Source organism: Eulemur rufifrons, chromosome 2 (assembly GCF_041146395.1).
Source record: "Eulemur rufifrons isolate Redbay chromosome 2, OSU_ERuf_1, whole genome shotgun sequence".
NCBI classification, from domain to species: Eukaryota; Metazoa; Chordata; class Mammalia; order Primates; family Lemuridae; genus Eulemur; species Eulemur rufifrons.
Window position 1 is genome coordinate 16,039,855 of NC_090984.1, and position 19,526 is coordinate 16,059,380.

The 19,526-nt window shown below is 60.1% G+C and overlaps 1 protein-coding gene across 3 annotated transcripts in view; it reads left to right on the forward strand.

Moving 5' to 3' along the window:
* The window catches only part of DPP9 (dipeptidyl peptidase 9), a 37,642-nt gene that overhangs the window by 15,327 nt on the left and 2,789 nt on the right, over positions 1 to 19,526 (forward strand). The window contains exons 8-21 of one of the 3 annotated variants that reach the window (XM_069480115.1): positions 531 to 644; positions 959 to 1,087; positions 3,019 to 3,080; positions 4,664 to 4,764; positions 6,090 to 6,267; positions 6,461 to 6,623; positions 9,102 to 9,181; positions 11,902 to 12,054; positions 12,554 to 12,689; positions 14,679 to 14,824; positions 15,490 to 15,636; positions 16,477 to 16,629; positions 17,200 to 17,342; positions 18,805 to 18,916. In XM_069480115.1, coding sequence (XP_069336216.1) covers positions 531 to 644; positions 959 to 1,087; positions 3,019 to 3,080; positions 4,664 to 4,764; positions 6,090 to 6,267; positions 6,461 to 6,623; positions 9,102 to 9,181; positions 11,902 to 12,054; positions 12,554 to 12,689; positions 14,679 to 14,824; positions 15,490 to 15,636; positions 16,477 to 16,629; positions 17,200 to 17,342; positions 18,805 to 18,916 — 1,817 coding nt within the window. Of the gene's footprint in view, positions 1 to 530; positions 645 to 958; positions 1,088 to 3,018; positions 3,081 to 4,663; positions 4,767 to 6,089; positions 6,268 to 6,460; positions 6,624 to 9,101; positions 9,182 to 11,901; positions 12,055 to 12,553; positions 12,690 to 14,678; positions 14,825 to 15,489; positions 15,637 to 16,476; positions 16,630 to 16,745; positions 16,881 to 17,199; positions 17,343 to 18,804; positions 18,917 to 19,526 lie in introns of those variants that run through there. The other 2 variants (XM_069480125.1, XM_069480136.1) reach the window with 2 other exon arrangements.

The window sequence follows — 19,526 nt, forward strand, 5'->3', positions numbered from 1 at the left end:
TCTGTGGTTTCCCGCTACGTGCAGCAGCCCAGTGCAGGGGCCTCACTGTGCGTTTCCACGCCTTCTGCCCCTCCCACCTCCACTCTGCCTGTCCAACCCCAGCCGAGTCCCACCTGCCTCCTGGGTTCCCCTGCCCTGCTCCCCAGAGGCGACCTCATCCTTCCTGGGGTGTCCGCAGAGCTCTCTGCTCAATGGCGTCAAATTGTGGGTCCCTGTCCCACGGCCCGAGTGACCCCTTTTTTCCTAAATCTGTGCTCGTGGCAGTGTCCAGAGACATGTTCAGTGGGCAGACCTGGTGGGGGGCTGCTCCTGGCCGGCAGTGGGAGGGGGCCAGGGACACTGCTCAGCGCTCTGCAGCGCCCAGGACGGCCCCACCCCAGAAAAGGGGCTGCCCCGACGTCCATGGTGTGCAGTTGGGAAGCCCTGCCTTGAACCAGGTGGCTCTGAGTCCCTTGGTTTCCTGTGTGTGGCCCAAGGCGTCCGCAGCTGTACCCCGTTGCTAGAAGGCTGCTCTCCCTCCCCACCGCTAGGGTTATGCAGCGTCCTGGAGGACCCCAAGTCTGCGGGCGTGGCCACCTTCGTCATTCAGGAAGAGTTTGACCGCTTCACTGGGTACTGGTGGTGCCCCACGGCCTCCTGGGAAGGTAGGTCCTTTTCCCTTTTATAAAAAGGCTCCTGCACACGCTTCCCTTTTCACCGGAATTACAGTCTCTCTACTTCTCTGCTCTTTGCTCCTTTCCCTTAAAATCATCTCTGCAATCTTTTGATACCAGCTCCGAGAGCTCTTTGGTGACTGTAGCCTTCTCTGTTGCACAGGGGTGGGGAGGACACAGGTCAGCCCCTTCCACCCCACGTGGCCACCTCCTGTGTCCTCCCGTGCTGCGGGAGGGAGTGGGTGGGGGCAGGGACACCGCGCTGCTTCCCAGCGTCCTCCGCAGCTCGCCCTGCCCCCACCCAGGTTCCGAGGGCGTCAAGACACTACGGATGCTGTATGAGGAGGTGGACGAGTCCGAGGTGGAGGTCATCCACGTGCCCTCTCCCGCGTTGGAGGAAAGGAAGACAGACTCATACCGGTACCCCAGGACAGGTGAGTGCCTGGGACAGGGCAGCGGGGCTGGGCCAGTGGCCCAAGGCCACCGGGTCATGGTTGGGGAGGTGCACTGGGCACCTGTGGGATCACAGGTGGAGGTTTCTGCCCTCTGGGGGACGCTTCCCGCTCCTGGCTTACCTAGGCCCCAGCATCCTGTAGCTCAGAGGTCAGCAGACTGTGTCTGCGAAGGGCCAGGGAGCACAAATTTCAGGCTCCATGGCTGAGACAGTCCCTTCCCACTGCTGGACTCTCTTACTGTGGCACAAAAGCAGCAAGTACAGGGCCATCCTGCATGACCAGTGGAACGTTATTGACGCTTGAGTTGCAATAATCCAAACTTGAATTGACTGGTCGCGGTGGCTCACGCCTGTAGACCTAGCACTCTGGGAGGCCAAGGAGGGAGGATCACTTGAGGTTAGGAGTTCGAAACCAGCCTGAGGAAGAGCGAGACCCGTCTCTACTAAAAAAAAAATAGAAAAATTAGCCGGGCATGGTGGAGTGCTCTTGTAGTCCCAGCTACTCGGGAGGCTGAGGCAGGAGGATCACTTGAGCCCAGAAGTTTGAGGTTGCTGGGAGCTACAATGACGCCACTGCACTCCAGCCTGGGCCACACAGCAGATTCTGTCTTTAAAAAACAAACAAACAAAACCCACACAACTTGCATATGATTTTCAGATTACACAAGATATCACTGTTGTTTTGATTTTCTTTTTAACCACCTGAAAACATAAGAGGGCTTTTTAGCCACATGGAAACAGCAGGCAGGCTGGATTTGCCCCTCAGGCTGTGGTTTACTAACCCCTGGTACAGCCAGACGGACCACAGGGTTCGGCTTTCCACGCACCGTCTCATCCTCCCCATCTGTCCTGGCGTCCTCAGTTACTTTCTCATCCCTTTGTGACACCTGCGTTTCAGTCGCACCAGCTCAGCTGCCTCACAGGGCAAAACCAGGCCCCAGCATGACGTGGCCAGGGAAGCCGCTCTGTGCCTTGGGGGCAGCGGACAGGGCAGGCCGTTCCTCTCCCTGGGAGAGCAGACTCGCATGTGCCCAGTTCTGGAAGAGGAGCCAGGCTCACACGAGAAATCGGCATCTCCCGAGTTATTTTAAAATATCTCCTGAGCCAAGCAGAGCACACGTGCGGGCTGGATGCAGCGCCCTGGCCTCCTGTGTGCACCCCCCGCGGAGGGTGCGACAGTCATTACTGCCGACGTTTGGCGAGCGTCTGCTCTGTGCTGTGCTAGACAAAGCTCCCGTGTGATACATCCAGTCCGTGCTGCCAGTGGGCCACGTGGCTCTTCCCCACTTCGTTTCACACAGATGAGGAAACTGAGGCTCAGGGATGTCACCAGCCCGGAGGGCCAGAGTTGAGATTTGTCCTAGGTCTAACTGAACAAATAAGCTTTGCCCACTCTGCCGTGACCTGTACCCTCTGCTGGAGCCTGAACGAGGTGCCACTTCTCAGAAGCCTTCTGGAGTGGTACTGGCCTGTGGCCATCTGTCTCCCGAGGGCTCGGGCCCAGCCGTCTGGCGCGAGCTGTCGTTTTGTGCGGGACGCACACCACTGTGATGCCTCCTGTCATTGCAGCCGTCTCTCAAGTTCTCCTCGGGCAGGGATGGTGTCTTCTTGGTGACTGTCCCCCACAGGGTCTGGCCTGTGTCCTTACGTGATAAAGTCGGGTGGCATGTCATTGTCAGGATCGTGGTCTAGGCCCAACGTCAGAAAATCCCCGCCTGGAGGGCTTGGAGCCTGTACCAGGGAGGGTGACACGCCAGCACACAGACCCGGGACACCTGCCTTCTCCTGCCCTGCACCCCGCCGGCTGTGCCTCCTCTCTGCGGACGTCACCCCGCAGCCCCAGACCCACACGCCAGCTCTCGGCACGCACAGGCAGCACCTGTCGCACTCAGCTCACTTCCGTCTTTGCAGGCAGCAAGAATCCCAGGATCGCACTGAAACTGGCTGAGTTCCAGACCGACAGTCAGGGCAAGGTAAGGGGACCTGGTGTATCCTAGAGAAGCTTCCAGATGCAGCAGAGAGGAGCCAGGGAGGCAGTTGGATGGGACCAGCAGGCCACCCTCCTCCCTCCTGGCAGGTGCTCCTGGGTACCAGCTGCCAGCCCAGCCCTGCTGCCCCCGTCTGCCAGGCTGTGGGCCATGCCTGCATCTCTGAGCTTCTAGAACAGAGAACTCAGTGGGACCCCAACCTCAGCGAGCCTGTTCCCCTGCCCCAGCATTTTGGGCAGGTCCTCACTGGACCTATCAACTGTCATGGGATGGGCAGTGTTCCGGATCCTTCTTTCTGTCCCCTCATCACCATTGGGTCAAAGGGGACCTCATCACCCAGGGAGTCTCACACTGCACAGGGCCTCACAGCCCCCAGCAGCAAAAGCGTCATCACTGCAAAGTGAAGCAGTCACTAGTGAATGACCCCTGTGACCGTGTCCCTCAGCCACCCGCCACCAGCCCTGCACATCCCTCCTGTCTGTCAGGGTCCTGCCACCCCAGGGGGCCTCTGGTAGCCCCAGGCTGATGGGGCCTCTTGAGAAGTTGCAAATTTCATGAGACACGGGGCGTTGTGAAGTTAACCAGCCTCATGTTAGAGAACTGCTCAGAGACAGAGTCCCGGGCCAGAGAGGCTGGGACAGAGAAGAGTGGTGGACCGTGGGGACGCAGGCGTCCTGAGAACTCGCCCACGTCAGTGGATGAGACAAGCCAGGGATGCCCTCGCCTGCTTTTGCAAAAATGACATCTTGTGTGATGTTTTAGGGGGCATGTAAGATGAAATACGCCAATTCTCATCATTTTGGGGGCTAGGTTTTATTTTTGGCACAATTAGGCCCTCACCAAACCTCTTTTACACTCGTGACTGGAACATTCTGGCAAATTTTAGGGCGATCTGCCCTCAGTGGCCTTGGCAGTCTGCATGACACCCCCCCCACCTCCACCAGGCTGTTTTAAAGGGCTCCTTGCCCTTGAGGATGCTCGGGGTCCTGAGGCGGCCCTGTGCTAGTGACCTGTTCGAGTGTGAGAGCCAGATGCCCGGCCTTGCTCTCTCCCTACGGTCCCTGGTAGGTGCGAGGAAGCCAGGATATCCGGAGGCCGGGCTTGCTTAAGGCCACCTGGCTCTCAGGGCCAGCGCAGGCCAGTGCCTTTGGTGTCTTGCAGCAGCTGGGATGCCGTAGTTGGCTCGCCGGCCCGTCTGCCCTCGCGGGGTGACTAGAGAAATCTGCCTGCAGGCTAAACGTCCAAGGTCAAGGAGTTGGCGGGTGGCTCCTTCTGGGGCCTTGCCTTGGCTTGTAGGTGGCCACCTACTCCCTGCATCTCTTCACGAAACGGTCTCCCTGGGCCTGTCTGTGTCCACGTGTCCACCTCTTATAAGGACACCTGTCGTAGAGCCTGCCCTCTGGCCCAGTGCAGCCGTCTTACCTAATTCCGTCTGCTGTGACCCCATTTCCAAGGAAGGTCACATGCTGAGGTCCTGGGGGTTGGGACTCCAACGTCGCTATGGAGGGAGGGATAGGATCCAACCCCCCACAGCAGCCAGAGCATGACCCTCGTCTGTCTCCCTCTAGATCGTGTCCAGCCAGGAGAAGGAGCTGGCACAGCCCTTCAGCACGCTGTTCCCGAGGGTGGAGTACATCGCCAGGGCCGGGTGGACGCGGGACGGCAAGTAGTGAGTGTCTGCGTCTGTTGTTACCCGAGGAATTCACATTCGGGGCCTCGGGACCCTGGGTGGGCCACCAGGGCCCCCTCTAGGGCAGGTCTCGGCCCCCCTGAGCATGGCTCTGTTCCCTGCCCCCCCTTGTCTGCGGAGATTCCCCTAACCTCCGCCAGTCGGGACACCAAGCTGGATCTCTAAGTCCCGGGGTTGGTGCCACCAGGACATGTTGGCCAAGTTTCCCAAACTGGGGCTCAGACCCGCAGAGGGGGTTTCACGTGGCCCCCAGGCAGTAAGAAACCCCAAGTCACAAAGCAGAAGCACTCGCTTGTGCTTGTTTTCCAACACGCCTGCCCACGTAGGGGGGGGGGAAAAATCTCTTTAGTGCCTTTCTAAATCAGGCCAAATCCGGCCCCCCGCCTGTCTGTGTGCAGCCTGTGGGCGCAGAAGGACTTTCACATTTTTAAATGGTGGGGCGAGGGGGAAATCCGAAGAAGATGATCTTCTCACAAGTGAGAACGCTACGAGAGTCACACTTCAGTGTCCATAAATAAAGTTTTATCAGCACACAGCCATCGTCATTCACCTGCCGGCCAGCAGTGGCGGCTTTGTCACTGCAACGGCAGAGTCGAGTAGCTGTGAAAGAAGTGTGGCCCACAAAGCTGAAATATTTGCCGTGTGGCCCTGTTGTAGGGAAAAAGTGTGCTTTCCTCTGCCCTAAACAGTCTCCGGGTCCCCGTCCTCACGGGGTCAGGCGTGGCACCTTTGGCAGGCCGGGTCCCTCGTCGGGATTTCACACCACTTAATGTCTCTCTTGTTTGGTTTTTGTTACCCTTTCTTAACATCCAGCTGCTGTTCTTCTGCTTATGTTACTCATGTGTCTCCTTTTAAAATAAATTTAAGTTAGGCTGGGCGTGGTGGCTCACACCTGAAATCTACCAGTTTAGGAGGCTGAGGCAGGAGGATCGCTTAAGGCCAGGAGTTCGAGACCGGCCTGGGCAACATAGCAAGACCCCATCTCTACAAAAAATAGAAAAATTAGCCAGGCGTACTGGCACCTGTAGTCCCAGCTACTCAGGAGGCTAAAGTAGGAGAATCACTTGAGCCCAGGAGTTGGAGGCTGCAGTGAGCTACAGTCATGTCACTGCACTCTAGCCTGGGTGACAGAAGGAGACTCTGTCTCAAAAATAAATTAATTAAATTAATCTAAGTTGAAAGATTGTCCGTGTAGAGGAAAAATAGGAAATAAAGGGCAGCATCAAGCTTGGAGAGGTGGATGCTCTGTCCCCCGTCTCCCTCTGGTGGCCACTGAGGCTCCTGGCTTCCTTTTGTCTCCTCAGTGCCTGGGCCATGTTCCTGGACCGGCCCCAGCAGCGGCTCCAGCTGGTCCTCCTCCCCCCAGCCCTGTTCATCCCGGCCACCGAGAACGAGGAGCAGCGGCTGGCCTTCGCCAGAGCTGTCCCCAAGAACGTCCAGCCTTACGTGGTGTACGAAGAGGTCACCGACGTCTGGATCAACGTAAGGAAGGACGCACTGGCTGTGTGCCCCCTCTGAGCCCCTAGGGTCAGGCCGTCCCCCACCCCCAGGTCCCCAGTGGGGTTTGCCCCTGAGTGGGGAAGTGCTTGGCTGTCCCCCAGCCAGGGAGGGGGAGAGTCCAGGGGGCTGGTAAGCCTGGCCAGCTGTCAGAGCCCCGTCTCTCCCGCCCGCACAGGTTCACGACATCTTCTACCCCTTCCCGCAGTCAGAGGGAGAGGAGGAGCTCTGCTTCCTCCGCGCCAACGAGTGCAAGACCGGCTTCTGCCACTTGTACAAAGTCACTGCCGTTTTAAAACCCAAGGGCTATGACTGGAGCGAGCCCTTCAGCCCTGGCGAAGGTGAGCAGAGCGTGATGAGCACCACTGAGTCGCGGCGTCCCAGATGGGCCCTGTTGACTGAGCTTGGCCCAGGGGGTCACAGGGAGGAGTAAGAGGCCAGCCTTCCTGGGGAGTGTTCATGACCTGGCAGGGGTGAAGGCAGCCAACTGCTGGCTTATGCAGTCGGCAGTATTTATTGAGCACCTACTATGTGTTAGGCCGTTAGCACCACCGGGAGTTGGCAAACTATGGCCCAGAGGTCAAGTCTAGCCCGCCACCTATTTTCCTAAGCAAAGTTTTATTGGCACATGGCCACACCCACTCATTCATGGATGGCAGCTGCTTTTGTGCCACAGAGTTGAGTGGTCCCAGCAGAAACTGTCTCTTGAAAAGCCGTTAAGAAAATGTATTTACTCCTGGCTCTTTGTAGAAAAAGTTGCCAACCCACTCCAGGTGCTAAGGATATAATTGTAAAAAAAAAGAAAAAGAAACGTCCTTGCTAGTGTGGAACATTCCAGTGGAGGAGGCAGACAGTAACCTAAAAACAATTAAAGATGCCGTCTCAGGGGGGTGGCAAAGGGACATGCAGTAGGGTGAGAGGGTAGGGAGTGAAGAGCCTTCTCTCTAGAACGGTTCTCTGGGTAACATGCATGGAGTGGGAGCCTGGAGGAGGTGATGGGGCCACACAGAACACTCCAGGCAGAGGGCACAGCCTGTGCAAAGGCCCTGGGGCAGGACCGCACCTGGTGTGTTGGAGGCACAGCAAGGAGGCCCATGTTGCTGGAGCAGAGTGAGGAGGGGAGAGAGGGAGGAGGGGAAGGCGGGGAGGGTGGGGAGGGGACAGGGCAGGTCTTTCAGGACCTGGTGGGCTGCAGGGAGCACTTGGGCTTTGACTCTGAAGGAAACAGGAAGTCACTCCCACATCGGTTTAAGGTGATCGTTCTGGTTGCTGTGTGGGTGTAGGCCAAGGGGCAGGACTGGGGTCGTGGCAGTGGCTGAGCTGTGCCCACAGGTCTGATCCTGGATGTGCTCTGACAGCCTAGTGGACGTGGTTTGCCAGAGGCCAGTCTGGGACAGGCTCTGAGAGGCCGTTTTAGGAGAGAGGAGCCCACCGTTGGGTTGGGTGTGTTCGGGGTGAGCTGCCCGCTAGCAGCAGCACTGGGCCGGCATGGTGCTCAGGAGAACAGGATGAATTCATGGTGGGAGCGTAGGCGTCCCTGCCCACGGATGGTGTCTTGGCCTCAGGATGGGACAGAGCTCCAGAGGGACTGGACAGAGGCGCTGGGTGGCCAGGCTCTCGCAGTTTAGACCAGGGCCTTCCCTGGGAACGGAGAACATTGGCCCGGATCATTCTCTGGGGTGGGGCGTCCTGGGCACTGCAGGTGCTGAGCAGCGTCCCTATGTCCACCCACCCCATGCCAGGAGCAGCCCCCACTGTGGCAACCACACATGTCCCCAGACATTGCCCAGTGTGCCCTAGGGGCAGGACTGCCCCAGGTGAGCCTGCAGTGTGGAGACAGAGCCCACAAACCGGACCGAAGCCATAGCCGGGGTGCTGAGTCAGGCACGGGCGAGGGGTGACGGTCCTCCCTCAGGTCGGCCCGGCCGAGCCGTCTCGGAGGGAAGGGAGCTAGCTTTGGTTGGTCAGAGCTTTGCTTTCTGGTCTGTCTCGTTTAGCCACCACCCGGACATTGGGATTTCACTTCAGAGTCCTCGTTTCCACCTCCCCTTGGGAGGTGGCCTGCCTCCGAGCACGAGTTGCTAATGCCAGCTGGTCTCAGGGAGGAGCTGGCAGCAGCTGCTGCTCAGCCAGGGTGCCACAGTGCCCCTCGGGTGACCTCCCGGCCTTTGAGGTGGGTGTCCTGGATTTCCCAGCACCCTGCTCCAGGGCTGTGTCTGTGCCACGCATGTCTCCGACGGGGAGCACAGGGCGCCGATCGCAAGGAACCAGAGTGGGGACTGTGGCTGGAGCCTCTGTGGTGGGGCCCGGGTGGGAGCCCTTCACCCTGCCAGCCCTGTGACAACCAGCGACTCCGCCCACACCTCTGCTCCAGGGAAGCTTCCGTCACTCTTCCTGGGCCATGGTCCCTCCTGAGACGTTTGCAGCAGTTTGCTTTAGACCCGAAAGGTTAAGGAGGAAGAATGCGCCTTCACACGCAGATTGGTCTCAGGTGTTGCTTATATGTGTGAACACATATCCTGTGCGCTGTTGTCAGTCACCTGCTGCTGAAAACCCAAACGTGAGGTCTCTCTCCTCCCCCCAAGAAACTGTCATAAACGTGGGAAATGCTGAGCTGCCATCCTCATGGTGTAAACTGGCCCCACAACTGTGGCCCATGGCCCAGCCAGCCACCCCTCCTGTCCCCCTGTGGCCTGAGTTGGCATCCGAGCTTGCCACAAACCCAGCTCCATGGCAAGTCCTCTTGTGTGGCATTTGGCCTGAGGGTCCCCACGTTGCTCCCGACGTTCCTTCACCTCTCGTCCTCTCCTCACTTCCAGATGAATTCAAGTGCCCCATCACGGAGGAGATCGCCCTGACCAGCGGTGAATGGGAGGTTCTGGCAAGGCACGGCTCCAAGGTACCAACTCTGCTCATGGCCCTTTCGCTGCACGCACGCGTGTCGCACACACACGGGCATATGCACACGCACCCCCAGCCCCCGCCGGGCCCGAGTGCTTGTGGCTTCTCTCTTCCCTCCCCCTGCTACCACCGCTTTGCCCACTCCTCTCCGCTTGAGCACCTGTCCCCGGGGCTGGGTTCCAGCCAGCTGCAGGTAGGGAAGCAGGGCCTGTCCCTGGCTCCCTCACTTCCCTCCTGTTCTCAGCCCAGCCAGGGCCCGGTGGGGAGGGCCTTGCCCGCGTCCTGTGCTGCCTGGGCGGTTCAGTTCGCTTCCTTCCGCTCCACAGAACCACCTCTCCCCAGGAGCGCAGCTGGCGGGGACATTCCTGCCTACTGTAGAGTTGACAGGCTGCTTCCGGCCACAGCCCACCCCCTGGCCAGCCCCAGGAGGTTCTCAAACAAGAAGGGCAGCTGCAGAGATGACAGGCGTCTCCTTACCTGCCCAAGACACAGCGTTGTAAAAACATAGCAAGGCCTGACCTCTGCCCTGAGTGTCTTCACTGGGGTCCGGTTCTACAAAATTCCACATTTTACACAGGGACTTTCTGGATCTTTCCCTCACATCCAAGCAAATGCCTCCTGGGCCAGAGACTTGAATATAAAGGAGGAAGCAATGCCTCTCGGGGGGCTCTGGCCAGAGAAGGGGAGCCGAGCACCCCAGGCAGCACAGGGTGGGCAGCGTGGCTCAGCCTTCCTGAGGGGCAGAGATGGCCTTTGTCACCTGGTCATGTGACCAGGCAGACGGGTCGTGGACCCCACGAGGTCCCAGAGCGCTTGTGAGATATTTGCGTAGAACTGTGCATCGCAGGGTGGTTCACACGGTGGCAACGGCTGTCAGCAAACACCGGAGCCGGTGAGCGGGGGTGCTGTGGCCGGGTCTGGGCTGCGTAGACAGGCGACAGCCGTGTGGGGCCCGGTACAACCAGGCGCATCCAAACCCCTGGCCACAGATGCGGAACGGCATCCCCGAATTTCCAGGGAGGAAGCAAGTTGTAAATTGAGAACACAGCTCCCTTCTGTGCAATCTCACATCCACACCGCTACGTGTGAGTGGAAGGGAGAAGGTTGTCCCCAAAAGGTGACGCAGTGGTTGGTGGTCACCTGCTGCCCCCTGCTCTGCTGTGGATGCAGCTGGGCCACAGTCACTCCCGTCTCACAGCCTGGCTCGGGCCCTGGCTGGCTGGGCACTAAGACTCACTTTACTCTTCTGTAAAATGGGAATGTTAAATAGCTCTAAACCTCTCATCTTCACAGCACAGTCAGTCTCACACACACCCAGACCCCCCCCGCCCCACCGCCATGAGGACCCTGCTTTAAAGTACTGTAATTTGGGGAGGTGCTTGCTTGCTTTTTTTTTTTTTTTTTTGTACATTCGTTTTTGAGACAGGGTCTCGCTCTGTCTCCCCGGCTGGAGTGCAGCCTCGAACTCTTGGCCTCAAGCAATCCTCCCTCCTCAGCCTCCCAGAGTGCTGGGATTTACAGGCGTGAGCCACCGCACCTGGCCCCACAGTACTATAACTTGAGAACCTCGGCATGGTGTCTGCCCCGCACACACATACACGCACACGAGCCAGTGTTATTACTTCCCTGTGTCGTTGTGAGTGTGGCCACAGAGAACTGTGCTGGAACGAAGGACCAATTCCGTCTCTTGGGGCATTGAACTTGCTGCCATTTTTTCAGTCTTAAAAACACATTGCGCGTCCCCGTGCCTGGACTGCGGAGGCCTTGCGGGCGGGTTCCTCGGGAGCGTCAGTCCTGGGTCAGAGGAGGTGCCCTTTTCAGGTGTTTGGCCTCCACGCTGCCAGGGCGGCCCAGACAGGCGGCAGCGGGTCACATCCCCACAGCAGCGTGTGAGCCCCACCTGCAAGTCTGTGCCCCACTGTCCCTGACGCAGGAGGCCATTCGTCCTCAGTGTCTTCACGTATCCTGAAGTCCCTGCCCCTACCTCAGGCTCCAGCCACCTCTGCCCGCCTCTCAGGCCCCAGGCACAAGAGCGATGTCCTGCCGTCCACGCTGAGGGCGAGAGCGGGTCCTTGGTCCCACAGACCTCTGCAGCCTGGCTCCGCTTTTGTCTTTTGCTGTCGGTCACAGTCGGCTCCCTCCTTGGTGGCAGCGCTTGCTCCCGGGACCGAGGGTGCAGGCGCATGTTGGAGAAGCCGCAGCCACCTTTAGGCAGGAGCCGCTCAAGCCTCCTTCCTGCCGTTCCTGGGGCCCTCACCTGAGAACCTCCTGGGGCCCACTGGGGACGTTCCCCCAGGAGATGGGCAGATGGGCCCCCGAGCACCTGGGTCAGAGGGGTGGGCTGAGCAGGCCGGGGGCCGAGGGGCTTCCCTCAGCCTCTGTCCCAGCGCTGTGCCCTCGCCTTCTGTCCTGGCTCAGGGCAGGGCCTCCCCATTCAGCCTGGAATCAGCCATGTGGGGTCGGGGTACCAGGGAACTGCCTGCAGTCAGCCAGGCAGATCAGGGGGTGCCCCTGGCCCACGGGTCAGATAAGCACATCTCGCAGAGGCGGTTCCTTCCCAGCAGGTGGGCTGAAGCCAGACTTGGGGGCGATCAGCTCTCCCGTCCACAGAGTGCCAGGCCCACCCTACGGGACAGGGCGAGAGGCATGGGACAGGAAGGCACGAGAAGTCCAGGGCCGGGGCCAGGGCATGTCACAGGAGCCCCCTGTCCCCTACAGATCTGGGTCAACGAGGAGACCAAGTTGGTGTACTTCCAAGGCACAAAAGACACACCGCTGGAGCACCACCTCTACGTGGTCAGCTACGAGGCGGCCGGGGAGATCGTGCGCCTCACCACGCCCGGCTTCTCCCACAGCTGCTCCATGAGCCAGGTGGGCCCCTCCCCATGCCCCGAGGTGCCCCCACCTCCCCAGGAAGGGAGGAAGGGGATGGCGTACCCACCGCCATCCCGTGGTAGAGAGTGATGGAGCCCTGGGGCTGCCTGTCCGTGGGAGGTGGGAGGTGGGAGGCGGCCCTTCACCCCTGGGAACTTCCTAGAACCTCAGGCACTGGGTGTGCAGAGGCACCCCAAGTCCGGGGCAAGAGTCAGTAGCAGTTTATGGGCTGCAGAACCAGCAAGATGGGCAGGCCCGTGGGCCCCTGGACAGGGGACAGGTTTCTCCTGGCCTCTGTTTCCTTGTCTGCAAAACGTGGGTAATGGTACCTGGTGTCAGTGGGTAGAGCTCTGGGGTTTCAGTCATGGAGCAGGGAGCGGGTGTGGCACACAGTCGAAGTCCAGAACTTGGTGACAGAGGCCCAGGCGTGAGGGTCAGAGCCACCCAGGGGCGGCGGCATCCCGCGGTGCTCAGCGCCCCCTCATCCCGCCCGCAGAACTTCGACATGTTCATCAGCCACTACAGCAGTGTGAGCACGCCGCCCTGCGTGCACGTCTACAAGCTGAGCGGCCCCGACGACGACCCCCTGCACAAGCAGCCGCGGTTCTGGGCCAGCATGATGGAGGCCGCCAGTGAGTACCCCAGCCCTGTCCCCTCGGGAGCCTCAGCTGGTCCCCACCCCCCAATCCCGGGCACCCAAGGTGCTCCCAAGAGCCCAGGAACTTGACGGGGGACACACCCAGTGGCCCCACCGTCTGAGGGCCCTGCCACCTAACACGGTCTCGAGTCTGAGCTGCACTAGGGGCCTGTCCCTCACAGGGAACTTGGCAGGGGTTCAGCTCCGTGCCAGCTGTGTGCCCGCCTGTCACGAGCGGGACGCAGACCCCATCCTTGGGGAGCTGCTGGGCCGGCAGGAAGGTGGCAAGTGAACACTTGGAACAAGGGCAGTCGGTGCAGACAGGGGCACCAGTGTCTGCCTGAGCTCCCTCACAGTCCACCCCAGTGCTCAGGCTTTTTGCTCCACCTTTGTCCCCGCCCGTGGCGTCCTGGCCGGGGCAGTGCTCAGAGGTGCCCTGTGCAGGCTTCCTGTAGAGCAGCCGGCCACGTTGGCGCCTGCACAGAGCAGACATCCCAAAGCCTTTGTTTGGGAAAGGAGCAAGGGTCAATCATGAGAGAGGCTCCTCAAGGACACAAGAGGGCTCCTGACAGCACAAGACCCTGGGGTCAGCCGGGACAGTGCACGGGTGGCCCTGGGTCCCAGTTCTGGCTCCAGCACACACAGGAGGCACAACCTTAGGTGTCAGTTCATCACCTTTCAGTGTTTCCTTATCTAGGCCGGGCGCTGTGGCTCATGCCTGTAATCCCAGCACTTTGGGAGGCCGAGGCAGGAGGATCACTAGAGGCCAGGAGTTTGAGAGCAGCCTGAGCAACATAGTGAGATTCTGTCTTTACAAAAAAAATTTTAAATTAGCCAGGCATGGTGCACACCTGTAGTCCTAGATACTCGGGAGGCTGAGACAGGAGGATCACTTGAGCTCCGGAGTTGGAGGCTGCAGTGAGCTGTGATTGAACCACTGCACTCCACCCTGGACAATAGAGCCTAAAACCTTGTCTCTAAAAAACAAAAGCAAAGTTGTTTTTTTATCAACGAAATGATATGCACAAGGATGTACAATGAAAACTACATCCAGTGAAATGCCTGGTGCCCCAAAATCACTCTGTAAAAAGGACGACCTACCCTAATTCTGACTCTGCTCTGTTGGTAGGTTTCCAGAACATTCTAGAAAACAGTCCCTGGCACACGTGGGCTGGAGAGGATTTTGTGATACCCTCACCCCCTGGAGCAGAAATGGATCGAGGGCCTCCTCTCCACAGGCGCCATCCTTGACTCCTCTGTCGGCCCTGAGACAGGCGGGCGCTCGGCCCTACTGTTATAGATGGGGAAACTGAGGCTGGGGGTGGGGCAGGGATTGGCACTTGGGCGCCCTGGGTTTCACCAGACTTCTAATCTGCGCGGCCACATCCGGCCACATGAAGTTATTTACGTGGCATATGGCCTCATTAGCGCCACAGTAGCAGACAGTAGTCTGCCTGCCAAGCTGGAGATACCTACTCTCTGGCCCTTCAGAATAAACTGCTCCCAACCTCAGACCTGAATTACCCCTGACTGGGTCTTCCTGTAAATTGACTCAGCTACATTTACCTAAGAAAACTAATTTAAGGAAAAATCCGTGAGATGTCGGCCTCAGATTAGCTCATGGTCAAATTCCAGAGGTGTCAGCACCTCCGTGGGCGCCAGCAGGTGTCAGGGCTGCTGAGGACGGTCCTTGGTCCTGGGGTAAGAGAAAGATGGCAGGAGAGAGCAAAGGGGAATCGCTTTCTCGCCCTGGGAACTGCTGTATGAACTTCCACACCGTCCACCGATGGCAGCATCCCGCGCGGCAGGGTTCTGCCTCTACACCCTGGGAAGCCCAGGACAGTGGGTGCTGGGGTCCACCTGCTGGGCCTGGGGCGAGGCTGTGGCTCGAGGGTGTCGGGTGGATGTGGCTTGGCCAGACGTGGCTGCCCTGGCCGGCCCAGTACCCTCGGCCCCACAGCCACAGCCGCTCCGTCTCCCGCAGGCTGCCCCCCGGACTACGTGCCCCCGGAAATCTTCCACTTCCACACGCGCTCGGACGTGCAGCTCTACGGCATGATCTACAAGCCGCACTCCGTGCAGCCGGGCAAGAAGCACCCCACCGTCCTCTTCGTGTATGGAGGCCCCCAGGTGGGTGCCCGCTAGGGGAGGGTCAGTGGGAGGCCACGGCCACCTTTCTAGCACCCTCTTCCCCACCGCTCCATCGTGAGCACGCTCGTTCTGCTTCTGCGTCCGTCCCCACAGCCCTCGCTCCCTCCTAGACGGCGTCCCTTCCCCCTTCACCTGCCCGCTCTCCCTTGTCTCTCTGGGAAGCCCCCTGGTCACCAGCTTGGGGCAGAGGGGCCTTGGGCCCAGTGCCCTGAGCAGGGGCTGGGACCAGGCAGGTGGAGCCGTCAAAGGTGGGGCGTCTCACCCAGGGCAGCTCTGCCCCCCAAGGGAGCACTGGGCGTCATCTGGGAACATTGGTGATTGTCACAGCCGAGGAAAGGGAGCTCCTGGCATGGAGCAGGTGGAGGCAGGGACACTGCTCAGCACCCTGCAATGCCCAAGACGGCCCCACCCCAGAGAGCAACCTCCCCCTCACGTCGGTGGTGTCAAAGTGGCTTCCCAGGGAAGGCCCAGGGCACATCTGACCTTGTCACTCTCCAAGTGTCCCCAGAGCCTCACGATAAAGCAGAAGCACATTCATTAGGCTTTAAGGCCCCGTCCTGTTCCTGTCCCTGTCCCCATCCTGTTGGTGTCCCTGGCTGGACTTGTTCCGCAGGCCCAGAGCACCACGTCATGTTGCCCCACAGGTGCAGCTGGTGAATAACTCCTTCAAGGGCATCAAGTACTTGCGGCTCAACACGCTGGCGTCGCTGGGCTACGCCGTGGTCGTGATCGACGGCAGGGGCTCGTGTCAGCGGGGGCTGCACTTCGAGGGGGCCCTGAAGAACCAGATGGTAACTTCTCTTCAGTCACTCAGGCCCAGCTCGTGTGGGGCACAGGGAAGTCCTGGCCGGGATGGCCTGGGCATAGTGAGGTGGCCTTTTGGACTCAAGGGGGACATCCGCTTTGCTGCTCAGCTCCGAGCTGTGCCCTTTGGAGACACAGAGGACACATGCATGCCACCTGGTGCCTGAGCTCATGGCACAGTCCGAGTCCATGGGAAGTCCCGAGGGCTGCACCGGACAGGGGCTGGTGGCTGTAGCAGCAGGGTCATTAATAGCAGCGGTGACAGTGGTGGCGATGGCTGCCATCTCAGTCCGTTTGTGCTGCTGTCACAGAACCCCCTGGGCTGGGGGTTTATAAGGAATATATGTTTATTTCTCACTGTTCGGGCGGCCAGGGAGTCCAAGAGCAAGGCGCCAGCAGGGCTGGTGTCTGGTGGGGGCAGCTCTCTGCTTCCAAGACAAAGGCCTCGTAGGGGCCTCAGCGTGAGTTCCAGAGAGGACACAGACACCCAGACCCTAGCAGTGGCAGTGACGGTGGTAGTGGTGACGGTATCAGTGATGGATGCACCCAGTCTCCTTTCGCCCTGGCACCCTCTGTTGCAGGCCCTCTCCACGTCAATGTCCCTGTCTCAGGGTTGAGCAGACCAGGCCCAGAGAGAGGACGGGTCTTTCCCAGAGGCGCTGGCCCAGGAGGCAGCAGAGCAGGGCTGGTGCCGGGTCTGGCGGGGCCTGGGGAGATGGGTGGCCCCCAGAGAGACACGTGTGATCTCAGAGGGAGAAGACAGAGGTGGGACCACAGTGGCACGCCTGGGAGGAGGCCGCTGAGAGGTGCCCGGCCTCGTCCCCCAGGGCCAGGTGGAGATCGAGGACCAGGTGGAGGGCTTGCAGTTCGTGGCCGAGAAGTACGGCTTCATCGACCTGAGCCGCGTCGCCATCCATGGCTGGTCCTACGGGGGCTTCCTCTCGCTCATGGGGCTGATCCACAAGCCCCAGGTGTTCAAGGTGGGTCCTGCCCCCGGCTAGCCTGCTGCGCACCTGCCCCTCCCCCGGCTAGCCCGCCCGCCGCCCCCAGAGGCGCCTCGGCAGGGGCCTTGCCACGTGGCTGTTTCTCCCCGCAGCAGCCCCACGGGGCCGAGCCCCCCTCCTCATTGCCCGCCACCGCTGACCCCAGGATGGCATCCGGCTGCGCAAAACCCTGCCAGCAGCTCTCTGTGGGAGGCTGAGCCCGGGACCCCGCCCTCGGATGGGCAGAGGTGGGGCATGGTGTGAGGAGCGGCGGGAGGGGCCCCGGGCCAGCGGCACCACCAGGGTGCTGCGGGGCGAGGCCATGAGGAGGAGGAGGCGGCGGAAGGGCAGGGGGAGCAGGGCCCTCACCCACCCGCCCGTGGCGCCCTGCCCGCCCTGGAGCAGCTCACGGTCCACAGGGACACACCGTCTGAGGGCCCCTCCCCGCCCGCCAGCCCTAAGTGCATGACCGCTCCTATGCTCCAGGGAGGCCCTGGGACGATGGGCACAGGCTCTCTGACCAACACCCCTGGCTCCCTCTCTGTCCCTGTCCACTGTGTCCTTCAGGTGGCCATCGCGGGCGCCCCAGTCACAGTCTGGATGGCCTATGACACGGGGTACACAGAGCGCTACATGGATGTGCCAGAGAACAACCAGCATGGCTACGAGGCGGGTTCCGTGGCTCTGCACGTGGAGAAGCTGCCCAATGAGTAAGGACCCTGTGCCCCGCACCCCGAATTCCCCCAAGCGCTCTCCTGTCACCCCCCAGGGAACCTGCAGTTTCTCTGCCCATCTGGGATGCCCCCCTACCCCAGCTGGCACCAGCCACGGACCCCAGGCCACCCTCACACCTCCCCCGTTGTGCCCCTGTGGCCTGGGCAGGGCTGGCGTCTACCTGTGTGTGTCTCAAAGCACCCCCACCCCTGCCAGCCCTCCTTCCTCACCGCCCCTTGCGAAGAACCCAAGGGTGCGCATGGAGGGAGGAGGCCCTGGCCCTGCCCTCAGAAGGATGGAAGGAGCTGGAGTTACACCCCTTGTCATGCACTGGCTGTCTTAAGTCGTGTCCTAAATGGTGACAATGTCCAGGACTGTGGGGCCAGTTCAGATGTCCTGTTTCACACTTTGACGTTGGTCTTGGCCTCACTTTCTGATGGAGAGAAAAGGGTGCTGCCACTTCCTGGGGTGTCTCCATCTGGTTAGCGTCACCCGGGATCCTGTGCAGTTGCAGAGGGTGCTTAAAAATCCACCTGTGTCGCTCTCCCCGGGGTCTGGAGCGTGGCCTGGGCTCCTGGCGAGGGTAACATGACGTCTCCCCACAACCCACCGACCTGGACCTCGCTGTCCAGTGTGAGAGCCAGTCGTCACACTCGGCCGTTGAAATTGACGGTTACACTCGTCCAAATTAACTAAACGAAGAAATCCGTGGAGACAGAGCACAGATCAGCAGCTGCCCAGGGATGGGAAGTCACTGCTAATGGGAATGGGGTTTGGCTTCAGAGTGATGGAATGTTCCAGAACTAGGGAGAGGTGATGGTTGCACATCGTGAATGCACCAAGTGCCACTGAATCGTGTACTTTTACCTGGTTGCTTTTAGGTTATGTGAATTTTACCACAATAAATTATTATTTAGTTGGACATGGTGGCGCGCACCTGTAGTCCCAGCACTTTAGGAGGCCGAGGCAGGAGGATCGTTTGAGCCCAGGAGTTGGGGGCTGCAGTGAGCTGTGATGACGCCACTGCACTCCAGCCTGAGTGATAGAGGGAGACTTTGTCCCCAAAAATAAAAAAAAATTTCTGTTCATCAGTCATTCCTGCCACGTTTCAAGTGTTGGGTGGTGCAGGTCTAGAACATTCTGTCGTTGACTGTGCTGTGGAACAGTGTGCCACAGAGGCTCCCTTGTAGTTCAGAGATCTATCCGCGCAAACCACACTCCTGTCCCCTCCCTGTCTGGGAGCAAGGGGGTCTTCTGGACCCACCAGTTGTGCCCCAGGCTTACGGGTCATTCCCACTGCCGAGCCGAGCCGGGGCTGGGGAGAGACTCAGCCCGGTTGGGACCATGGGCAGTGGCCAGAGCAGCTCAGGGCGTGAGGAAGTCTGCGCCCACCGCTCCCTCTCCTGCCCCGGCACGACCGCAGCCTCACACACACCCTTCACCCTCACTGTGTTCCAGGCCCAACCGCCTGCTCATCCTCCACGGCTTCCTGGATGAAAACGTGCACTTTTTCCACACAAACTTCCTCGTCTCGCAGCTGATCCGAGCGGGAAAACCTTACCAGCTCCAGGTGGGTGGCTCCTGGGGGCCCTGCACTGGGTAGTCAGCAGGCGTGCTGGGATTGCCTCCTGAGGTGTTTCCCACCAGAAGCAGAGGTTCCGGGGTCCCTGCGTTCCCACGCCACTGCCTGCCTCATGATCCTGAGGGTCCCTGCTCGCTGTCCGTTTATTCACTTGTGCGTGGACCTCACCTGGGAGCACAGAGTGGGGGTGGGCCACACTGCCCCTGCCCCAGGGCCTAGGAGGGAGGTCACTGAAACTGACATGTTGATACAAACAGAAACGTGCTTAGAAGTAACCACAGGGTGCTGAAAGCATCTAGCAGGGTCATTGCTAAGGGGTGGGGGATCCGAGACCTCCCTGGGCAGGTAACATTTAAGGGTGCTGGCGTGAGTGAGGAGGCAGCCAGGGCTGGGGGCCCACAGGTGGACACACAAACATGGAGAAGGGAGCAGCTTCCTGACGGGACCAGAGTGGCTGGGGAAGGAGCAGAGCTGGGTGGGGTGGGGCCTTGGCATTGAGGGGCGGGGCTCGGGAATGAGGGGTGGAGCCTCTGGTTAGGAGGATGGGGCTTAGTGAGAGGCCGGGCTTCAGTGATGGGGGTGGGGCTTCCTTAAAGGG